Source organism: Tachypleus tridentatus, chromosome 9 (assembly GCF_004210375.1).
Source record: "Tachypleus tridentatus isolate NWPU-2018 chromosome 9, ASM421037v1, whole genome shotgun sequence".
Lineage (NCBI taxonomy): Eukaryota > Metazoa > Arthropoda > Merostomata > Xiphosura > Limulidae > Tachypleus > Tachypleus tridentatus.
The window spans coordinates 127,843,763-127,865,153 of record NC_134833.1 but is presented as its reverse complement, the minus strand read 5'-3'; the positions used below and the strand labels follow the sequence as shown (position 1 = coordinate 127,865,153).

General features: G+C 35.5%; 1 protein-coding gene across 5 annotated transcripts in view; it reads right to left on the bottom strand.

Annotated features, from left to right (window-relative positions):
* Positions 1 to 1,918: 1,918 nt before the first annotated feature.
* LOC143226331 (uncharacterized) overlaps positions 1,919 to 21,391 on the bottom strand; it is a 64,832-nt gene continuing 45,359 nt past the window's right edge. For all 5 annotated transcript variants that reach the window (XM_076457151.1, XM_076457153.1, XM_076457149.1 and 2 more), the window contains exon 2: positions 1,919 to 2,615. In XM_076457151.1, coding sequence (XP_076313266.1) covers positions 2,154 to 2,588 — 435 coding nt within the window. In that variant the 5' untranslated portion in view covers positions 2,589 to 2,615 and the 3' untranslated portion in view covers positions 1,919 to 2,153. The remainder of the gene's footprint in view (positions 2,616 to 21,391) is intronic.

Sequence of the window (21,391 nt, the reverse complement as noted above, 5' to 3'; positions counted from 1 at the left end):
TGCACGAAAGGCTTAGTGACTTATGGAAGACAAAAGATAGATCTGAAATGCTCCTTATACCCACACCTCTTATTCTGAATAAAAACTAGGACGTAACAAAATGAATGTATATAAAAAAATGAAACATTTAGAGTTAACTTTATTTTTATTGTAGATTTTCGACCTGCAATAAATATATTCAAGCTTCTGAAATATGTGAAAATTAAGTTTTGTAAGATGTTGGAGAAACAAGTTGTTTTACGGTTTTAATCTTCTGTTTATAAGTTTAATCCAAAACCTGAAGAATACAAGTAAAATAATGACAAACTACTCAGTTTTCATGCACATTTGGAACATAATAAAATTAGTTTAAAAACTAAAAAAAAACTGCCTAGGTCAGGATTTGTAAGCAGAATCGTAAAAGATTAAACAATGTATTTATAAACAGGGTGAAAAGAAAATTACATTGAAACAAAAATGGTTGAAAGTCAATAAGTAGCCATTTCCTTCTCTTTTAACCATCATATCTAATAACACTTTTACAAATGGACTACGTATAAGCAATTTGGTTTTGTTATCGTCTTCTTTATTGCTATTTGATTGGCATGAAGTTTTATGAAATATGATATAATAGTTATAAATACTACTGATTACCATAAAAGCTTGCCGGTTCGCCAGTCAATACAGTATTTTTTCACACCTTCCAATACATCTTATTATGAGAAACCGATATGAAATTTCCCCTTCCAAACGGGTCCGGCATGGCCATGTGGTTAAGGCACTCGACTCGTAATCTGAGGGTCGCGAGTTCGAGAATCTGTCACATCAAACATGCTTGCCCTTTCAGCCGTGGGAGCGTTATAATGCGGCGGTAAATCCCACTACTCATTGGTAAAATAGTAGCCCAAGAGTAGGCAGTGATGACTAGTTGCCTTCCCTTTAGCCTTATACAGCTAAATTAGAGACGGCTAGAAAAGATAGCCCTCGTGTAGCTTTATGCAAAATTCAAAATAAGCGAATCCAACTTTCCCACAAGCGAGTGAAAGTAATAATAACTCCCACGTTGTTAAGTTTGACTTTTGTTTGTTTATTTCGTCGGCTACTTAACTCTATTCTCGTCACCTATTGGTGGCACCATGAAACAATATTTTCTAGGCCTACTTTTAATATTTTGTCGTTGGGTACAATTATTAAGTTTACTTTCAAAATATTTATGCATTTGAAAATGTACTGATATTTATTATTTTACAGCTTTCTTATAGACAAAGAACTACTACGGGTTTTGCTAAAAATAGCTGTTAGTCTTTGGTCTAACGTTAAGTGTGAAAACAAAGAAAAACCTTTGTTTTTGTTGAAGGTTTCTGTTGCTATTTAGTCTATCGTTAGGTGTAATGACATTGTCAGAGAAAAATCTTTTTTTCCTATAGGCAGAAACTATTATCGGTTTTGTTGAATGTAGCAATTGGTGTCTGGTCTTTAAGTGTATGACACTGTCAAAGTTTGGTTTGTTTTGAATTTCGCACAAAGCTACACGATGGCTATCTGCGCTAGCCACCTAATTTAGCACTGTAAGACTAGCTCACTGCCAACTCTTGGGTTACTCTTTTACCAACGAATAGTAGGATTGATCTCACATTATAACGCTCCCACGGCTGAAAGGGCGAGCATGTTGGTACGACGGGGATTCGAACCCGCAACCCTCAGGTTACAAGTCGAACGCCTTAACCCACCTGGCCATGCCGGGCCGCCACTGTCAAAGAAGACATATATTTTATAGCGTGTGCCATATTTCATAGCTTTATGAATGTGTAGTGAGGAAGAAACGACAATACCGAGAAATTAAAACGTAAATGTGTTTATACTTGTTCCAATGTTCTTATTTTAATTACTGCATGTTTAATTTTTCTGGATAAGAAAACTGAATATTTTAACCAGAAAAGGCAGATAACGTAATAATTTTATTCACATAGCGGTGATGCAAAGAAATAGCAACAGAAATATGACGGTAAAGAAACAAGAAATAATGTAATTCACACTTGTTTCATCTGTTGGTGTTGAGTTACGTTACTATTCAGAGACTAAAATCACATCTTAAGCTAAATATTGAGCAGGACAAGCCTTGATTATCGATTAAGACACGCCTAAAAAACATGTAACAAAATCCACTCGTAACTCTATTTATTTTTCCATTCCTCCTCAGCGTCCAGAAGATCCTCCATGAAACTTCCAAGTAGCTTGGAAAGCAGTTGTGCTTCCTCACGAAGTAGCTCTAACTTTCTTTTGATACCAGGGTCGTTAATATTATCAACAGCAAGAGTCTCATCCGAAGCTTTATCCTGGATTAAGTATAATGAATTTACATCATCAGGGTGCTCTTCTGTGACTAAGTTGCCACGTTTGCCGAAACGCATTGGAACTCTGATTTTGTCGTCGTTTCTTTTCCCAAATCGTAGAGGCAGTCTGAGGTGGCACTGCCTGCAATCCTTCTTTGTTTGGCACTGAGCAAGACAATTCAAATATTTTCCTGATGAGAACTCCACAAAGACCACATAGAGTAACACAAGCAGGAGACTGAACCGTTTTACAGACAGGGGTTCGATATCGTGCATTATCCTGGTTAGCGCTACAACTGTATCCTGAAATAAGACAACGGCAACAAATAAACAAAATATTAAAATATATTTTTATAAAATGGTTTTATAGTGGCACATCGGGGTCAGTTTCTTTCATTATATTTATATATGTCTGAATTGCTTCTTTTGTGAGCAAAATTCTATGGATATAATGATAAGTATATTAATGTATGAAATAATGTGTATTTTTATTCCGCATTATATTATAATCGTATTGTGAAGGACAAAAATTCTACCTATTTATTTCAACATCTAGCTATATACAATTATCCTAGCCTAATTAAAATAGACAAAAGTTGGGTAACGGATCATTTAAAAGACAGTTTTATTTATATTTATTTATTGTTATCAAAAGTAAAATATATAAAACATTTTCTGTTTCGGTTGCAGTGGTTGTTTCAATCCATCCGTAGAGCTAGGAATGATGTTTCTAATATTTCTAATAACTGGAATTCTACAAACTGTTAAATCGATCAGGACGTAGAACATAAACATTTGTCATTGTTTTTTTTTTCTTATAATCACAGGTATTTTTTAAACAAATAAACGTACATGTTTGTATGAGAGAAAACAAGTTTTTCACATATTTAATTATTGTGGTCATTTCGCGCTAAATCTTATTAAAATAAAGGAAAATTCTGAAAAGTATGATAAACCTAAATGTGTCCCAATATTTTTTTAAAAGAAACTACACGTGTTTCATCATCCCTCATGGATACAAACTTGTAGAGCGTTTGTGCCATTTCACGTACTGATTGGCTGTACAAGAGCGAGTGTTTAGTTTGTTTTTCTTTTACGTGTCTAAAATTACGTGTGTTAACCAAAGTGAAGTTGTAGGTTTCATTTATGTGTGGAAATACAAACTTTGTTATTTCTCGTGTTATTCGATATCGCCAATTGGTACTGTGTTAAATTCTATAGAGGCGGAGCCCTGTCAAAATTTGTCAGACGTATAACTTCACCTTGTGATAAAGGCCACGTATTTAAAACCTAATCATTTCAGACTTCTTGTATTTAATACTAAACTGAAACGGCAGTCATACTTGATAACAAGGTACTTGCGACCTGGACTACGAATCGAGTGCTTTAACCAGCAGCCTATGCTAGGCTTCGGTCTTTTAAAAATGTATTTTATTAAGTCTTGTTATACCACGTTCTTAATAATCACGTGACATATACAAAAACATTTCTCTCATTTAACGGTCTAACATCTACTCTTCAGTAGGACCTCGCATGGTGCCTAACGCCATCTCCTAAGGGAGAGTGACAACGTGTGTGCTGGACAATAGAGCTCTACCAGTGAATGTGGGAGATCCCAAGCAGCCAGAATGTTCTCTGACAGCTTAGGAGTCTGGTTATTAAAACTTATTATATACTAACTGGAGTATTCGTCCACTGGACGGAAGTTATGTAAATCCATCATTAGTGAAAGGTTATTTTAAGACATAAAAAATTCCTCTCTTAAGTATAATTGTAAAAAACGTCCATCAAACTGTATTCGTATGTATCTTTGCATAGACCCAAAAAAACCTTCTTGCCAAATTTGGTGAGGATCCATCAATAAGGGGAGAAATAGTGGTAAAACTCGCCCATAAAAAAACACGAAAAATACAAAACTGAAAATTTGTATGTATCTCCTCATGGACCCAATGAACCTCCATAGAAAATTTGGTGAAGGTCCATTGATAGGAGGTGTGTTAGTGGTAAAAAACACCAATAAAAAACGAAAAATGCAGAAGTGAAAATGTGTAACTACCGCTACATGGACCTAATGTACCTCCGTACCAATCTAGGTGAAGATCCATTTACATCCTGCGAAGTAGTTAAATGGACAGACAACAGACAGTACTGTTATATATAGAACCCCCCAGTGGCTCAGCGGTATGTCTACGGACTTACAACGCTAAAAACCGGGTTTCGATACCCGTGGTGGGCAGACCACAGATAGCCCATTGTGTAGCTTTGGGAGCAGAAAACACCAGATCCCTGTTCACGAATCTGAAAGGTAACTTCTGAAATGCTCATAATGCTGATGTTAGATGGAATGTTGTAATCGGTACCAATCAAAACTATCGAATAGAACTGGTGAGCATAATATCATTAGTGATTTGTTATCAAAATGTTTTATCTACTGACATTTGGCGTATTTTTCGACTAATAATTTTAACCTGTGTATTTTGCATTTTTAATTATTAAATGTACTTTAAATTAAACTGGTGTTAACTTGGTGTTAAGGCCCAAGTCTACGTAATTTTATCTATTTACTGAAAAACATCTTAATGATGTGATATATTCGTTTGGAAATCAATGCTTAGTGTTTGTGATTATGAACAACTACTGGTCAAAACATAATTCAGAAGTAAAAATTAACCCAATGAGTAATGTACTTAATTCAGTACACCAGTTGAATTAAAAGTATACGCTGACATAAAGGAAAAAACAACAACAACAATAACTTAAAATGATTGGAAGATATTAATTCATGAAATGGGTACACTCATTACACTATGTAACAAAAATTTCACTTTTTCTTGTTCCTGGACTGAAAGTGTTATTTCCCAATTCCTTATGCCTAAAGTATATGGAAAAAGACCTATTTTTCTCTTCAAACTTTGCTTTTGTGACCTGGGAGCGTATAACGCAAACATCATGGGAGACTATATTTGGGGTCTGATACGTGAAAGTGATTTACGTTACAGTCGCTAATCTCGAAAAAACTACTCACTTCTAAACATTTTTGTTCATTTTTCTGTAACTTTACTATAAATACATGTAAATCTTGATTTATTTGTTGTTTCATTCAAACCTCATGTAAACGAAAATGTGCAAATTTGCCCGTTTTTACATAGAAACTAGGTTAATTTCTAAATTTCATTATCTAGATCACAAAAGCAAAATTTGAAAGGAATAATGGCCATTTTTTGTACTTTTACAACATAAGCGATTAAGAAGTAAGACATACTATCCAGAAATATAATTTGTGTTACATAGTGTTATTATCTATATATATATTCGAACATACTCATCAAAAAGATGTCACGAAGTTCTGCCATTGTAGAATGCCTAGATATCTAGATGAATCCATATCTTGAACCAACAATGGAAAACAATTATCATAATAAAAACGCAAATGCGAAATAAACAAAAAATAACGAGTTACATCCATGTGTTACGTGAGTGAGCCACGAGGTTCTAGAAGCATTAATTTCATGTAACATAAAAAAAGTAAGGTCATGCGAACTGGGGCTGAGTATTAAAATATATTCATTGTATATATATATATATCTCCTCCCAAGTGGATCTTTCACGAGTTTGTTCATGCGGATCCCTGGGGCAGCTTCCCCGGCTGCTCCAACCGTATGTAGTTCTCTGATAATAAAATAAATTTCATCACAGTCACGTGATCAGTAAGATGGCTCAAAGCAGTAATTTCGTATTCACTGCTTATCAGAATCTGACACAGGGGTATTTCAGAAGGAAGATCTGTAACGGTATTTGAGAGAAAAATTCTCCAAACGTGGATCGTAATTTCTAACTTAAACTGGTTTCGATGTTAATCTTATAATGATTGTTTTTCTTTTATTAAGTAGCATATCAAATACTTTAGTCCCGGCTTTATCTTTCTTACTTTGGAGCTTGCTAAAGTTGATTAATGATTCATAGAAAAAAAAACAAACTTATTTTACACTAGCAGAGATTACTCTAAAAGCCTTTCCCTTTTGTTTACGTAAATGATGTTATTTTTTGGTTGAAGAATTATAAAGAAAATATCGTAATGTGGAGGTTTAGAGGGTTTACAAGGATATATATATATATGCATCACTGTACAGTAGTGTGTTGTATGTCTGTTAGTATACACTAAACTGACATCACATGAGGACCGCTTAACACTGCAATTTGTACTATCGTGACGTCAATAAAACGCGCGTACGCCATGAATCAGAAGAAAAATAATGCGCACCGTAGACTATAACACAGCATAATATATGAACTTCTGGCCCGGCATGGCCAAGCGTGTTAAAGCGTTCGACTCGTAATCCAACTGTCGCGGGTTCGAATCCCGATCGCACCAAACAAGCTCACCCTTTCAGCCGTGGAGGAGTTATAATGGGACGGTCAATCCCACTATTCGTTGGTTAAAGAGTAGCCCAAGAGTTGGTGGTGGGTGGTGAAGACTAGCTGCCTTCTCTCTAGTCTTACATTGCTAAATTAGGGACGGCTAGCGCAGATAGCTCTCGAGTAGCTTTGCGCGAAATTCAAAACAGACAAACAAACAAACGTAAGAAATAAAAGTTTTTGTAACTCTTAATTAGGTTTTAGTTACTCTTGAATTATAACACCTTCGAGGACCTTACAAAAATCACAATGTGTGTATATACATAAATATATATTTATTGGGATGGACTGATTTACAAAACGTATATGTACTAGATATACTTGTAAAAGGTCCCCTAAGGTGTTCTGTTTCGAATAAAACCCAAGTAAGAGTAATAGACATCTTAATTTCTTCCTTCTGAATTTCTTACGTTGTGCTGTTTTGTAACCTGTAGACTCTACAGTGTAGAGTGTATAATTATTCTCGTAATTCATGGCGTGCGCACATTTTACTGATGTCATGACAGTACAAATTGCTACGTTAAGCGTTCCTTATATGAAGTAATTTTATTGTCTACTGACTGACAGACAATACGCTACTGTATAGTTGACGCCTTTCAGGGAAATTATAAACTTTGCAGAGAAGAATACATTTCTCAGGAGCTCTAGATTTAGTTACGATTCATGTAACGTGTTTTATGTATTATTTTGTAATTTCTGTAAACAAATATATTTTGGGGAAAGAGCAACATGTTGTTTAAAAGCAATTTAATGAGCATCTCATGTTAAAAATGAATATAGCTGCACAGAAGAATATACTATTCTATCTTAACAATTTTCCAATTATTTCTATTTTGGAATTTTTGTAAAATAAAAGAGATTATTTTAATAAAACTATGCTATTAATATAATTTAGAGAACGTTAAAGGCTTGATATACCGAGGGTGTTCAAAATATCTATTTAACCTTATTATTGTCTAGTCGTTTTTTTATGTGTACAGAGCTAGACAAAGGGTTATCTACACTCTGTCCCTAAACTATCTGCTGACCCACTGGTAAACATACACTGCTGGCCAAAATCTTAAGGCCAATGAACGTAAAGAAAAAATATGCATTTTGCGTTGTTAGACTCGACCATTTATTTGAGTAGAGCTTCGAAAGATGAAAATAAGAAAAGGGAAAATAGAAATAAAAAACTTTTTTAGCATTTAATAGATAAATTGTGAACACTATGAAATTAGCCTAAATACTAGCTGGTCAAAAGTTTAAGATCATACTGAAACGAAGCGTTATTTCGTAAACACGTAACGAAATTTAGTCATTTGTGTTCAAGCATTAGCGTTGTCAACACCTCCCACTGACATCTCCTGCGTTACATTGGGTAAAAACATAGCAAAGGCTAAAAAGGTGACAGAGATTGAACGTGGCAGAATTGTCGAGCTGCAAAAGCAAGGTCTCTCTCAACGTGCCATCGCTGGTGAGATTGGGCGTAGTAAAATTGCTATTGCAAATTTCTTTAAAAACCCTGAGGGATACGGAACGAGAATTTCAAGTGGTCGACCCAAGAAAATTTCGCCGGCGTTGAGCAGGAGGATTCGACAGGTTGTCCGGCAAGACACCAGTCGATTGTCGAACCAGATTAAGAACTAGACTAGAACGGAGCACGATTCACAAAGCCCCTGACTTCGAGTCCAGCAGGCTAGCCGTTTGACCACGTTCGGTTATTTATGTTAGGTTTATTTTGAGGTGATAACGCGTATTAGCCTGTTCATAGCTTCCCAAAGATTAATAAAAAAAATAAATCCGTGCAATGCCTTTGCAAGACACATAAGGCCAATGCTTTCGAACTCCGGTTTCAAACGGCATAAACGGATGAGAATGATGAACCAAACCCCTGGCGGTATCCAGTCCATCGCAGGTTAACAGCTGGTTTCCATCATACAGCTAAGTAGATTAAAATAGTTGTCTTGCTCAAGGACACATTAATATAACGCATGTCTGCCTCCGACTCACAATCATCAGACTACAAATTCAAAGCGCGAAAGCACTGAAAAAAGTTCCGTAGATGATTTGAAGAGAGTTATTTTAATTCATTAACAGTGAGTAACTTCTTTGTAAATAAATATTATAGCACGGTCCCTTGCATACTAAAAATATTGATTTTATTAAAATTGACTTTCGCGCTGGTTCAGGCAGCCTGTTGAATTGCACACTCAAAGCAAACTTTATGAGTGTGTGATAGCAAATAAAACAGTTGTTAGCGCATGTGTGTTTGAAAAAAATCAGTAATTAGTGTTTTATCTAATTTCTTTTAAAATAAATTCACTGTTTAAGTGTAATCTCATTCACAAAGAGCCAAGAGCTAGGAGCTAATGAAATCGAGTAATGCTTTTCAAGTTTACTCTTTTGAAAATCGAAATTTCTGTCTTTTAACCTTACTCTTGCGAATCGTTTCACAGCGGTATGTTTTCGTATATGTGCAAAACAAGCAACTTCATACATTCGGTGAAACTTTGAACACACCTAAAATAAAAGAGGGCCACACAATTGAAGATTATTTGATTTTTATTTGTTAATAATAAATGTGGGACTGTACATGGCTTGTCATTATAAACAACAAAACAACAACCGTACAGGGCTTGTCATTATAAAAACTAAACAACAGTCCTACAGAGTTTGTCATTATAAACAACTAAACAAGAGTCGTACATGGCTTGTCATTATAAACAACTAAACAACAGTCCTACAGGCCTTATTATTATAAACAACCAAACAACAACCGTACAGGGCTTGTCATTATAAAAACTAAACAACAGTCCTACAGGGCTTGTCATTATAAAAACTAAACAACAGTCCTACAGGGCTTGTCATTATAAACAACTAAACAACAGTCCTACAGGGCTTGTCATTATAAACAACTAAACAACAGTCCTACAGGGCTTGTCATTATAAACAACTAAACAACAGTCCTACAGGGCTTGTCATTATAAACAACTAAACAACAGTCCTACAGGGCTTGTCATTATAAACAACTAAACAACAGTCCTACAGGGCTTGTCATTATAAACAACTAAACAACAGTCCTACAGGGCTTGTCATTATAAACAACTAAACAACAGCCGTACAGGGCTTGCCATTATAAACAACTAAACAACAGTCCTACAGGCCTTATTATTATAAACAATTAAACAACAGTCCTACAGGGCTTGTCATTATAAACAACTAAACAAAGTCCTACATGGCTTGTCATTATAAACAAATAAACAACAGTTCTACAGGGCTTGTCATTATAAACAACTAAACAACAGTCCTACAGGCCTTATTATTATAAACAACCAAACAACAACCGTACAGGGCTTGTCATTATAAACAACTAAACAACAGTCCTACAGGGCTTGTCATTATAAACAACTAAACAACAGTCCTACAGGGCTTGTCATTATAAACAACTAAACAACAGCCGTACAGGGCTTGCCATTATAAACAACTAAACAACAGTCCTACAGGCCTTATTATTATAAACAATTAAACAACAGTCCTACAGGGCTTGTCATTATAAACAACTAAACAAAAGTCCTACATGGCTTGTCATTATAAACAACTAAACATCAGTCCTACAGAGTTTGTCATTATAAACAACTAAACAAGAGTCGTACATGGCTTGTCATTATAAACAACTAAACAACACACCTTCAGGATTTGTGATTATAAAAACTAAACAACAGTAGTACAGGGCTTGTCATTATAAACAAGTAAACAACAGTCCTACAGGGCTTGTCATTATAAAAACTAAACAACAGCCGTACAGGGCTTGTCATTATAAACAGTTAAACAACAGTCCTACATGGCTTGTCATTATAAACAACTAAACATCAGTCCTACAGAGTTTGTCATTATAAACAACTAAACAAGAGTCGTACATGGCTTGTCATTATAAACAACTAAACAACACACCTTCAGGATTTGTGATTATAAAACTAAACAACAGTAGTACAGGGCTTGTCATTATAAAACTAAACAACAGCCGTACAGGGCTTGTCATTATAAACAACTAAACAACAGTCCTACAGGGCTTGTCATTATAAAAACTAAACAACAGCCGTACAGGGCTTGTCATTATAAACAACTAAACAACAGCCGTACAGGGCTTGTCATTATAAACAACTAAACAACAGCCGTACAGGGCTTGTCATTATAAACAGTTAAACAACAGTCCTACATGGCTTGTCATTATAAACAACTAAACAACAGTCCTACAGGGCTTGTCATTATAAACAACTAAACATCAGTCCTACAGAGTTTGTCATTATAAACAACTAAACAAGAGTCGTACATGGCTTGTCATTATAAACAACTAAACAACACACCTTCAGGATTTGTGATTATAAAAACTAAACAACAGTAGTACAGGGCTTGTCATTATAAAAACTAAACAACAGCCGTACAGGGCTTGTCATTATAAACAACTAAACAACAGTCCTACAGGGCTTGTCATTATAAAAACTAAACAACAGCCGTACAGGGCTTGTCATTATAAACAACTAAACAACAGTCCTACAGGGTTTGTCATTATAAAAACTAAACAAGAGTCGTACAGGGCTTGTCATTATAAACAGTTAAACAACAGTCCTACATGGCTTGTCATTATAAACAACTAAACATCAGTCCTACAGAGTTTGTCATTATAAACAGCTAAACAAGAGTCGTACATGGCTTGTCATTATAAACAACTAAACAACACACCTTCAGGATTTGTGATTATAAAAACTAAACAACAGTCCTACAGGGTTTGTCATTATAAAAACTAAACAAGAGTCGTACAGGGCTTGTCATTATAAACAACTAAACAACAGTCCTACAAGGCTTGTCATTATAAACAACTAAACAACAGTCCTACAGGGCTTGTCATTATAAAGAACTAAACAACACTCCTTCAGGGGTTGTCATTATAAACAAATAAACAACAGCTTACTAGACTTTATGGGAGATCGTTAGGTTAAAGGATTCTAAGTTCCTTTTGTTTTATTTGTGAGGTGATATGATGAGAAGACATAGGTTTAAGATTTAGAAAGATAGGTGAGGCTTCATTTAAAGCAGGTTTAGTTCTCTTACAGAGTGTTTGATGCATGGAGAGATTTGCTGCGAACAGTAGTGACAGTCAACACTTAACTGATGTGTAAAAGATGGGTTTAAATTTTTCCCCAATGTTATGTCTACAAGGACAGTCCTAGAGGGAACTGGAATCCATAGGTTATATTTTATCACCAAATTTTCTTTGTTATTACATCTCTGACATAAATGAGATTCTCAAAAAGTTCTTTGAAATTTAATCTTTCAATATTGATGATAAACTCAAATAATATTTGGTTGGAAACGTTGAAGAAATATAAATATTCAGTTCATACAAAACTAGAAAGAGTTTGAGCATTATTAAGGAACAGGTAGTCAATAGAATTAAAGCTTTTGGTCGTTCTTAAAGAACAGATAACACAATGTAACACAAAAGTTGTACCTGGATAGTATGTGTTATTTCTTAATTGCTTATGTTGTAAAAGTACAGAAAATGTCCATTATTTCTTTCAAACTTTGCTTTTGTGACCTGGATAATGAGATTTAGAAATTAACCTATTTTATATGTAAAAACGGGCAAATTTGCGCATTCTAATTAACAACATATGAGTCAAGATTTACATGTATTTATATTAAAGTTATACACAGATGAACAAAAATGTTTAGAAGTCAGTAGTTTTCAGATTTGGAACTGTAATGTAAATCACTTACACATATTAGCCCCCCAAATGTAGTCTTCCATCGTGTTTTCGTAATACCCTCCTTGGTAGCAGCGTTCAAAGTCCAATATATCTTGGTGGAAGCGCTCGCCTTGCTTCTCTAGCTATGCTCCCATGTTCTCCTTGAATTTATTAAGATGAAAGTCAAAGATATGGACTTTCAGAGACATCCTGCAGCACATTTTACCGTAGTTCTTCACCAGAGGCTTAACCAGTTACACATAATTTTCGGCCTTGTGATTGCACAAGAAGCCCCGAACCGCTGCGACAAAGCTGCCCCAAGCTTTTTTCCTTCCTACTGAGCTTCTTGGGGAATTCTGTGTACTCCAGGATCATCTTTATTTGTGGTCCATCGAAGACACCAACTTTGCCCTTGCCTCAGACAACTTAGGGAAGAAGTCTCGAAGATACTTGAAGGCTGCAGATTCCTTATCAAGAGCTGTGACAAACTGTTTCATAAGACCCAATTTTATGTGCAGTAGTGGGAACAACACCTTCTGGAGGTCCACTAGTGGCTCACACTTGACAGTGGAAACTTGGTAAAGCCTCCTTGGAGACCCATCAGGAATGCCATCATTTTGAAGTCTCCGATAACCTCCCAGCCATAATCACCATACTTCAAGACTTATAGCAAGGTCTTGATGCTGTTGTATTCCTCTTTGAGGCGCACCGAATTTTAAAAGGTCTAAAATGTGTATAATATAAAATCTTACTATTCAAGCAAGCAAAAATTGTCCGTCTTACCTTCTACAGTTTTTTTTGCAGTTCTCGCAGGTAAAATGAGGGACCCAGAGTGTGTTTTGATCCCCGACAGGCATGCCGAAATATGCCTTGTAGGCTTCACACATTTTAGTAGATGCTGTCACAGAGTACGTTTTCGCTCTTGTTTTGACAAATTGGCCACATACATAGCAGAATGCGTCTGGAGAATATTTGCAGCTTCTTGATGCCATCTCTCATAAAATCAGATAAACTTATGTGTTCACTAAGGTAGCTAGAAGTAAACTGAAGTGGTGAGTGGTGAGCCCCTGTATATATATATTACTATAGAAAGTTCTAGAAAATTCTAAAAAGTTCTTGAAGTTCTTGTAGTTTCGAGAAAATTCTCTGTCAGCTACTCAGCACTGAATCTACCTGGAATGTTCTGGAAAATGGGTAAATTTGAAAATTTCATTACCCAGGTCACAAAGTTTGAAGAGAAAAGTAGGTCTTTTCCATTTATTTTAGGCATAAAAAATTGGGAAATAACAGTTTCTGCCCAGGAACAAGAAAAAGTAAAAATTTGTTACATAGTGTAATCGGTAGAATTAAAGCTTTCGCTCGTTCTTAAAAAATATAGATAGTCAGTATAACTAAAGCTTTTGGTTGCTCTTAAAAACACATAGCTAGTAGAATCAAAGCTTTAAGTCATTCTTCAAGAATAGATAGACGGTATAATTAAAGCTTTGGTCGTTTTAAAAAACAAATAGTCGTTAGAACTAAAGCTTTTGGTCATTCTTAAAAAGTAGGCAGTTAGTAAAATTAAGAAGCTCTTGCATATTCTTAAATTAATTGGTATATGATAGAACACGGAATTGTAATCTCTTAAAAATAGGTATCTTGTCGAATTAGGAAGTATTTTGGCATTCTTGAGGGAGAGGTAACTGATAAAACCGTTCTTAAATAATATCAAACCGATAGAAGTAAAACAATTTTGAACACTTCTAAATACTATATAGTTACAGGAAGTAGAAAATTTTGTTTTTTACAAGACATGTAGCTTGTAGGAGTTTTTGGTTTTTTTGGAATTTCGCACAAAGCTACTCAAGGGCTATCTGTGCTAGCCGTCCCTAATTTAGCAGTGTAAGACCAAGGGGAAGGCAGATAGTCATCACCACCCACCACCAACTCTTGGGCTACTCTTTTACCAACGAAAAGTGGGATTGACCGTCACATTATAACACCCCACGGCTGGGAGGGCGAGCATGTTTGGCGCGAGTCGGGCGCGAACCCGCGACCCTCAGATTACGAAGCGCACGCCTTAACGCGCTAGGCCATGCCTGGCCACCACTACTTGTGAAGCCAATCCATAGCTTACATTACAATAAATAAGTATTTGTACAACACTACTTTACTTTGTGAACTAGACAATGAAGATATTATTTCAACCATAGTTTCAGCTACTATAGACAACAATATCAAACACAACAATACTTAATAATGTCAATTTTACCTTTGGTGAAAATTTAAAAAATTATATTATATTACTACAGTGTATTTTTATTACTATAGTAATACAAATAGCAAAAATAACGTTTTATTAATATAGGAGGTAGACTAGAAACAATGAACACTGCATCATTTTTTGTTATTATAAAAGATAGACCAGTGTTAGTGAGAATAACAATGATACTTTCTATTACTACAGAAAATAAACAATGTAAATTAAATAGTTTCTATCAGATTAATGGCTCTGTTTCTACAGTACAGCGGTATGTCTCCGGATTTACAACGCTAAAATCAGGGGTTCGATTCCCCTCGGTGGGCTGAGCTGATAGCCCTTTGTGGCTTTGCAATACGAAAAACACACACACACTATGTACGTTTCTTAGTGGAACTATCAACTTATCTTTGGCCTGGCATGGCCAAGCGCGTAAGGCGTACGACTCATTCGAGGGTCGTGGGTTCGCGCCCGCGTCGCGCCAAACATGCTCGCCCTCCCAGCCGTGGGAGCGTTATAATGTGCGGTCAATCCCACTATTCGTTGGTAAAAGAATAGCCCAAGAGTTGGCGGTAGGTGGTGATGGCTAGCTGCCTTCCCTCTAGTCTTACACTGCTAAATTAGGGACGGCTACCACAGATAGCCCTCGAGTAGCTTTATGCGAAATTTCAAAAACAAACAAACTGTTTCTACAACCGTATAATTATTAAACTTTACCCAGGAAAGTCGACATTAATTATGTAAGTACGGGAAAAGTGCCCTAAACAAAAAAAGAAAGGAGTTATTTGTACGCCAATGTTCATTACGGTATCTTGTTTCCATGAGCAACATAGTTATGTTATATACAAACATAGCTTGCGGATAAAGGAGCTGGCCCACGCGATTAAATGAGCAAGAAATTCATTTACCACATGGTAAAATATTTAAGTAAACAAGTTCACGTTTATTTGGTTTACTGCATGATCGAGCTAACCAATTTTTAAAACATAACTTCACGATTAGTTGTTGACTAGAAATGCTAACAAACTGGAAAAATGTTAAATATGTGTGTTTTTCTTATAGCAAAGCCATATCGAACCCCTGATTATAACGTTGTAAATCCATGGACATTCCGCTGTACTAACGGTGAGCTTGTTAAATACGAAACGTTAAATATCATTAAAATCCAGTTTACACGAATTAATTTCGTTAATAAAAATAAGGAACGTTGCGAAAAACATGAAAACGACGTTCATCTTTATGCTGCAAACGTGGTCTGCAAACGTTGGAAACTGAAATGGACAAATAACGTTGTTTGCAAATGTTGCAAACTGAAATACACAAGTAGCGTTGTTTGCAAATCTTCAAATCTGAGATAAAGAGACATTTCAAAACAAGGACAGGCATACCTTTATACCTTTGCCGAAAATTTTCAAAATTCAGACAGAGATATATTGTTGTCTGCAAATACTTAAAAATAACACGTGGGGATACTAATTACGAACAATAAAATCGAGACACGGTTTGTTTGTTTTTTTTGTTTTTTTTTAATTTCGCGCAAAGCTACTCGAGAGCTATCTGCGCTAGCCGTCCCTAATTTAGCAGTGTAAGACCAGAGGGAAGGCACCTAGTCATCACCACCCACCGCCAACTCTTGGGCTACTCTTTTACCAACGAATAGTGGGATTGACCGTAACATTATAACGCCCCCACGGCTGAAAGGGCGAGCATGTTTGGTGCGACGGGGATGCAAACCTGCAACCCCAAACTCATAAGCAGTTTGATGCATAATTCTTGATGACGAGAAACACACTTGAGATTAAAACGTAAGGTGTGCGACTCGTAATCTGAGGGTCGCGAGTTTGCATCCCCGTCCCACCAAACATGCTCGGTAACGTCACTTCTCAAGTCAGAGATTCTTGTTCTTCTAGTTAGGTTTGGTAACCACTAGGGCACGCTCCACATTTTCAACTGTGGGTGCGTTATAAGAGGGAAATCAGTCCCGTTTTGTTGTTAAAAGTTGATTTCCTTTTAATTACAGTTCAATCTTACTGACTGAGATCGCTATATCCGAAACCTAGGAGTCTCTTGTTGAGCCATTGTGTGCATAGGGTGTCGGTCAGGTGGACAAACAAACGAAATTTACATTGACCATCATAACAGAAAAACATAAAATTTTTCAGTACGTTGGAAGGTGTAGAAAGAAGTCAGTAATTTGTTTGCTGGTCAGTTGTGTCATACAAGCGTCAAGGTCGCAGAGAAAAATTCCAATTAAGATATTTGTTCTCGTAATAAATATTTATTTTGCAATAAATACAATTTTACAGTCATCATTATTTTATAATATAAAAACTGCTTCTCCCTAGTGGCTCAGCGTTACGTTTGAAGGCTTATAAAATTAAAAACCGGATTTCAATTGTCGTGATGACCACAGCACAGATAGTTTTATATTAAATAAAACAAAAACAACTTTGGATTGTGAACAAACACGTACATTTTCCGTTCTAAAAACAAACAGTATTCTCACGTCTTCAACACCACAGCTAAAAATCACACTAAAAATTTAAATAAATTTTATTGAAATATTCATTAATTTTTTTACTGTAGAACATGAAACTTCTAGTACTGATTACTGTAGAACATGAGACTTCTAGTACTGATTACTGTAGAACATGAGACTTCTAGTACTGATTACTGTAGAACATGAAACTTCTAGTACTGATTACTGTAGAACATGAAACTTCTAGTACTGATTACTGTAGAACATGAAACTTCTGGTACTGATTACTGCAGAATATGAGACTTCCAGTACTGATTACTGCAGAATATTCAAGAAATGTTAGAAGATATAAGCACAAATGCACACATAATGATATTGATTTAGAAGCTGATTGATTCTATTCTAGCTTTATAGTACAGAGAAATAATAAATTTGACATGGTTGAGAAGACGTAACGTCAGCATTCTTTCAGTAATAAGTCAATCTAACATTACATTTGGGTTGAATATTATTTACGCAGGTGTCTCGCCCTAAGCATTTATCTCGATTTTATGAAAGATGGTATTTTTCCATGTTGTTTAAACAAATGTTCATTTCTTATTGTCTTCTAACTCAATATCACTACGTATGTATTTGTGCTTTGGATATTGTGCCATTTATTGTATTGAACAAAATAACAGATATTAATATTCAAGTGACGTTTCAGGAGAAATGCTAGAACTGAAAATTTAAGTAATACAAGTCACTATTAGACGTAAAGGAAAAGAAAGAGAGACGGAGAATGTCAACCGATTTTTTCATTATACAATAGTAGCATCATCAGGACCTTTGGATATGTTAGAATTATATTTATAAATACCATTACAAAGCCTGTTGGTTATGTTTAAGACTCAGTACTCAATACTGTCTTAACAAGACTTAGCACTTAATAGTTTTAACGATATACAGCTCTTAATATTGTTTTAACAAGACTTAGCTCCTAATATTGTTTTAACAAGACTTAGCACTTAATACTGTTTTAACAAGACTTAGCACTTAATACTGTTTTAACATTTATCTGGCCTATTAGTTACCTGAGAAACCTCTAAGCAGATTTTAATTGAAAACTTTGATATGATTTAACTTACCAATTTGTCTTAAAGTAGAAAAATAACTACTAAACTTAGTCTTTAACAAACACGTGTCAGCTCAGAATACTTTTAATCTAATATGGATTGCATTTTTCACAAAAGTTAAATTTTCAAGTAGGGGAGGGGTAACAGGGTGTACTCTCAACTTTCTGATGCAGAGCTATCAACGCAAAGTGTTGAAAACACTCTATAACCCTAAAGACGTGAATCTTTTGCTTGTTGTTACTCTCAAGCACAAACTTATACAACGGACTATCTGCGCTGTTCCCACATAGGGTATCAAAACCCAATTTTTATAGTTATCAATCTACACACTTGTTACTGAGCTACTGGGTATGGGGCGCAAAAGACGCCCAGTAATTAACTATCATTCATGCAAACTGGGAAACCAAGTTCTATACACAAAATTCAGTTTTATTTCTAATCTTGCGTTTACAGAAGAAAACAAAAAAACCAGAGTATTCCTTTTTCTCAAATTATACACATTTCAGTTTGATTCCAGTTTTGGAGTTTACTCACAATTTAACTTGAATTTAGTTGCTAAGTTTATAAACAAGAAGCACATTGATTCCTGCTAAGGAGTTTATACACATTTCAGTTGATTCCTGCTAAGGAGTTTATACACATTTCAGTTGATTCCTGCTAAGGAGTTAAAACACATTTCAGTTGATTCCTGCTTAGGAGTTTATACACATTTCAGTTGATTCCTGCATCCTGAGTTTATACAAATTTCAGTTTGCTTGTTTGTTTCTGAGTTTCGCGCAAAGTTATACGAGGGCTATCTGCACTAGCCGTCCCTAATTTAGGTAAACCTGAAGATGGCCTAGGAAGGTCGAAACGTTGTTCTCTGTTTTATTAATAAAAGTGTTAATACCCATACCAACCGTTCTGAGATACATTTTAATTTCAAGTGGGTTTCTCGTCATCAAGAATTACTTCACCATGGCGATTATACGAGAAGTGTAAGTCTTTCGTGTTTCTTTGTGTACCGTGTTATCTATTTAAACTCCATTGTGCCTGAAGTTACACCCTTGTGCAAATTAATTGAAACAAATGGTCATTTTACAATATTTTCAGCATGGCGGCCAGTGTAGGCTCGTTGGACCCGCTGATTTTCTTTAATAGTCATTTTTTCACACAGACGGCGTCATTAACTGTGTTTTGCAGTACGGTCGATCTATTTTTGGGATATATTACGTCATTCGAAATTGTGTTAGAAGTGCAAGGAGACCAGTCAAAAAACAACTTTTTACCAACTCAATGAAGAAAAAACGGTATCAATGGGGTCTAAAATACAAGGACTGGACGCAAGAACAATGGAGGAAGGTGTTATTCAGTGACGAGACTCATTTCTCGTACAGGGTCAAAGAAGTTTGCATGTTCGCAGATCTCCAGGTGAGAAACTTCGAGAATCTCATATCAGTCAGTTCGTAAAAGATCCCTTGAAGAAAATGTTTTGGGGCTTTTTCAGCTACTATGGCGCCGGAGGCTTACGTATCGTAGAAGGTATGATGCGAGGACCACAGTACATCAAAGTTTTGCAAAGAAGAGTCGTTTCAGAATTAAAAAAGAGATTTCCAGATGGATCTGGCTCTGTGCTACACATCGAAACTTGTGAAAAATGTTATGACTACAACGCGAATAAAGGTGCTGGACTGGTCTGGAAACTCTCCGGACTTAAATCCTATTGAAAATCTTTAAGCAATTTGTAAAGAAAGACTTCGGGGAAAAGACTGTAGTACGAAAGATAAGCTAATTGAGGCCATAACTGAGGTTTGGTATCGCGATCCAAAAATTAATAAAGACTGCAGTCAACTCGTGAACTCGATGCCAAAGCGGATTAATGATCTTCTGAAAAATAAAGGCTGTCATATCATGTATTAATTTATGAGTAATTTATGGATTCTCAGAAATAAAACGCAAAAAAATTGAAAAAATCGTAATTTTCCATCTTGTTTCAATTAATTTGCACAAGGGTGTACCTCCATTACGCTATTGTTAACCGTACACACTCGTGTGGTCCTAACGAAGCTAAGAAACTTAAACCAAAAAATCATCAATAGAAGAAATGACATTTACTTCATCCAACAGTGAAGAAAGAAAAACTAATCCCTAACTTTGTAAAGATAAAACTATCCACGCATTTTAACCAGTATATACAACATTATCTATAATTTACAGAAAAAAACAACTTCTAAAAGCCATGTTAAACTCGAAATATTTAGAACTAAGTGACTTGCAAAAACACAAAATGAATCTAGTCCATCAACTGGCCCGCTGCATTCAACCAAACATATAAAGACTCATACAACGCAACATAAATCAACTCAATAGTATGAAAAACAAGCAAAAGAAGGTCCGTCACAACAAAAAACTAGATAAACTAAGGCGCCAACAACACAAAAGATACCACCACGACGAACCACCAACAAACCTCGTAATTAACAGATCCGACCGACAATTAAGCAATGAAGAGATTCATCTACTCAAAAAAAGAACTCAAGTTCGCAGTCACACCTAGAAATGTTGCATTCGTCGAAATGGAAGCCTGTCTGGAAGACCTAGCTTGAAGACTGGTGATACAGTTATGCTCTCTTTGTTAACCTAAGGATGGCCTAGAAAGGTGGAAACGGTGTTATCTGCATTGTTAGTAAAAGTGTTAATACTCATACCACTTGTTCTGAGATACAGTTTGATGCATAAATTGTTTATAAAGCTTTAGTGTTATAAGGATCTTGTAGTAATTCTGGACATAAAAATATAAAGGTGTTTTAAAATGTTTATACTTTTGTTTTCGTTAAAGAAAGACGAAATTGTCGTTATAAGAAGTAAGCAGCAGTTTATTTGAATCGAGATTTGCTAAAATAAGTCCTATTCGCGCCCAGTGTTTGATGGAGGGAACTTAAATGAAAAATAATGTTGTAGTTGTTGGCAAAAAACATCATAGAGAAGTTGTTATTGTATCCAAGACGAAAACTGTGATATAAATACTCTCCACTTCAGTTATTACGTAAAACCGGAAGTATTGTTGGTCAATACTTAACATAAGAACAGGAGTGTGGTAGGTGAATACTTAAACATAAGAA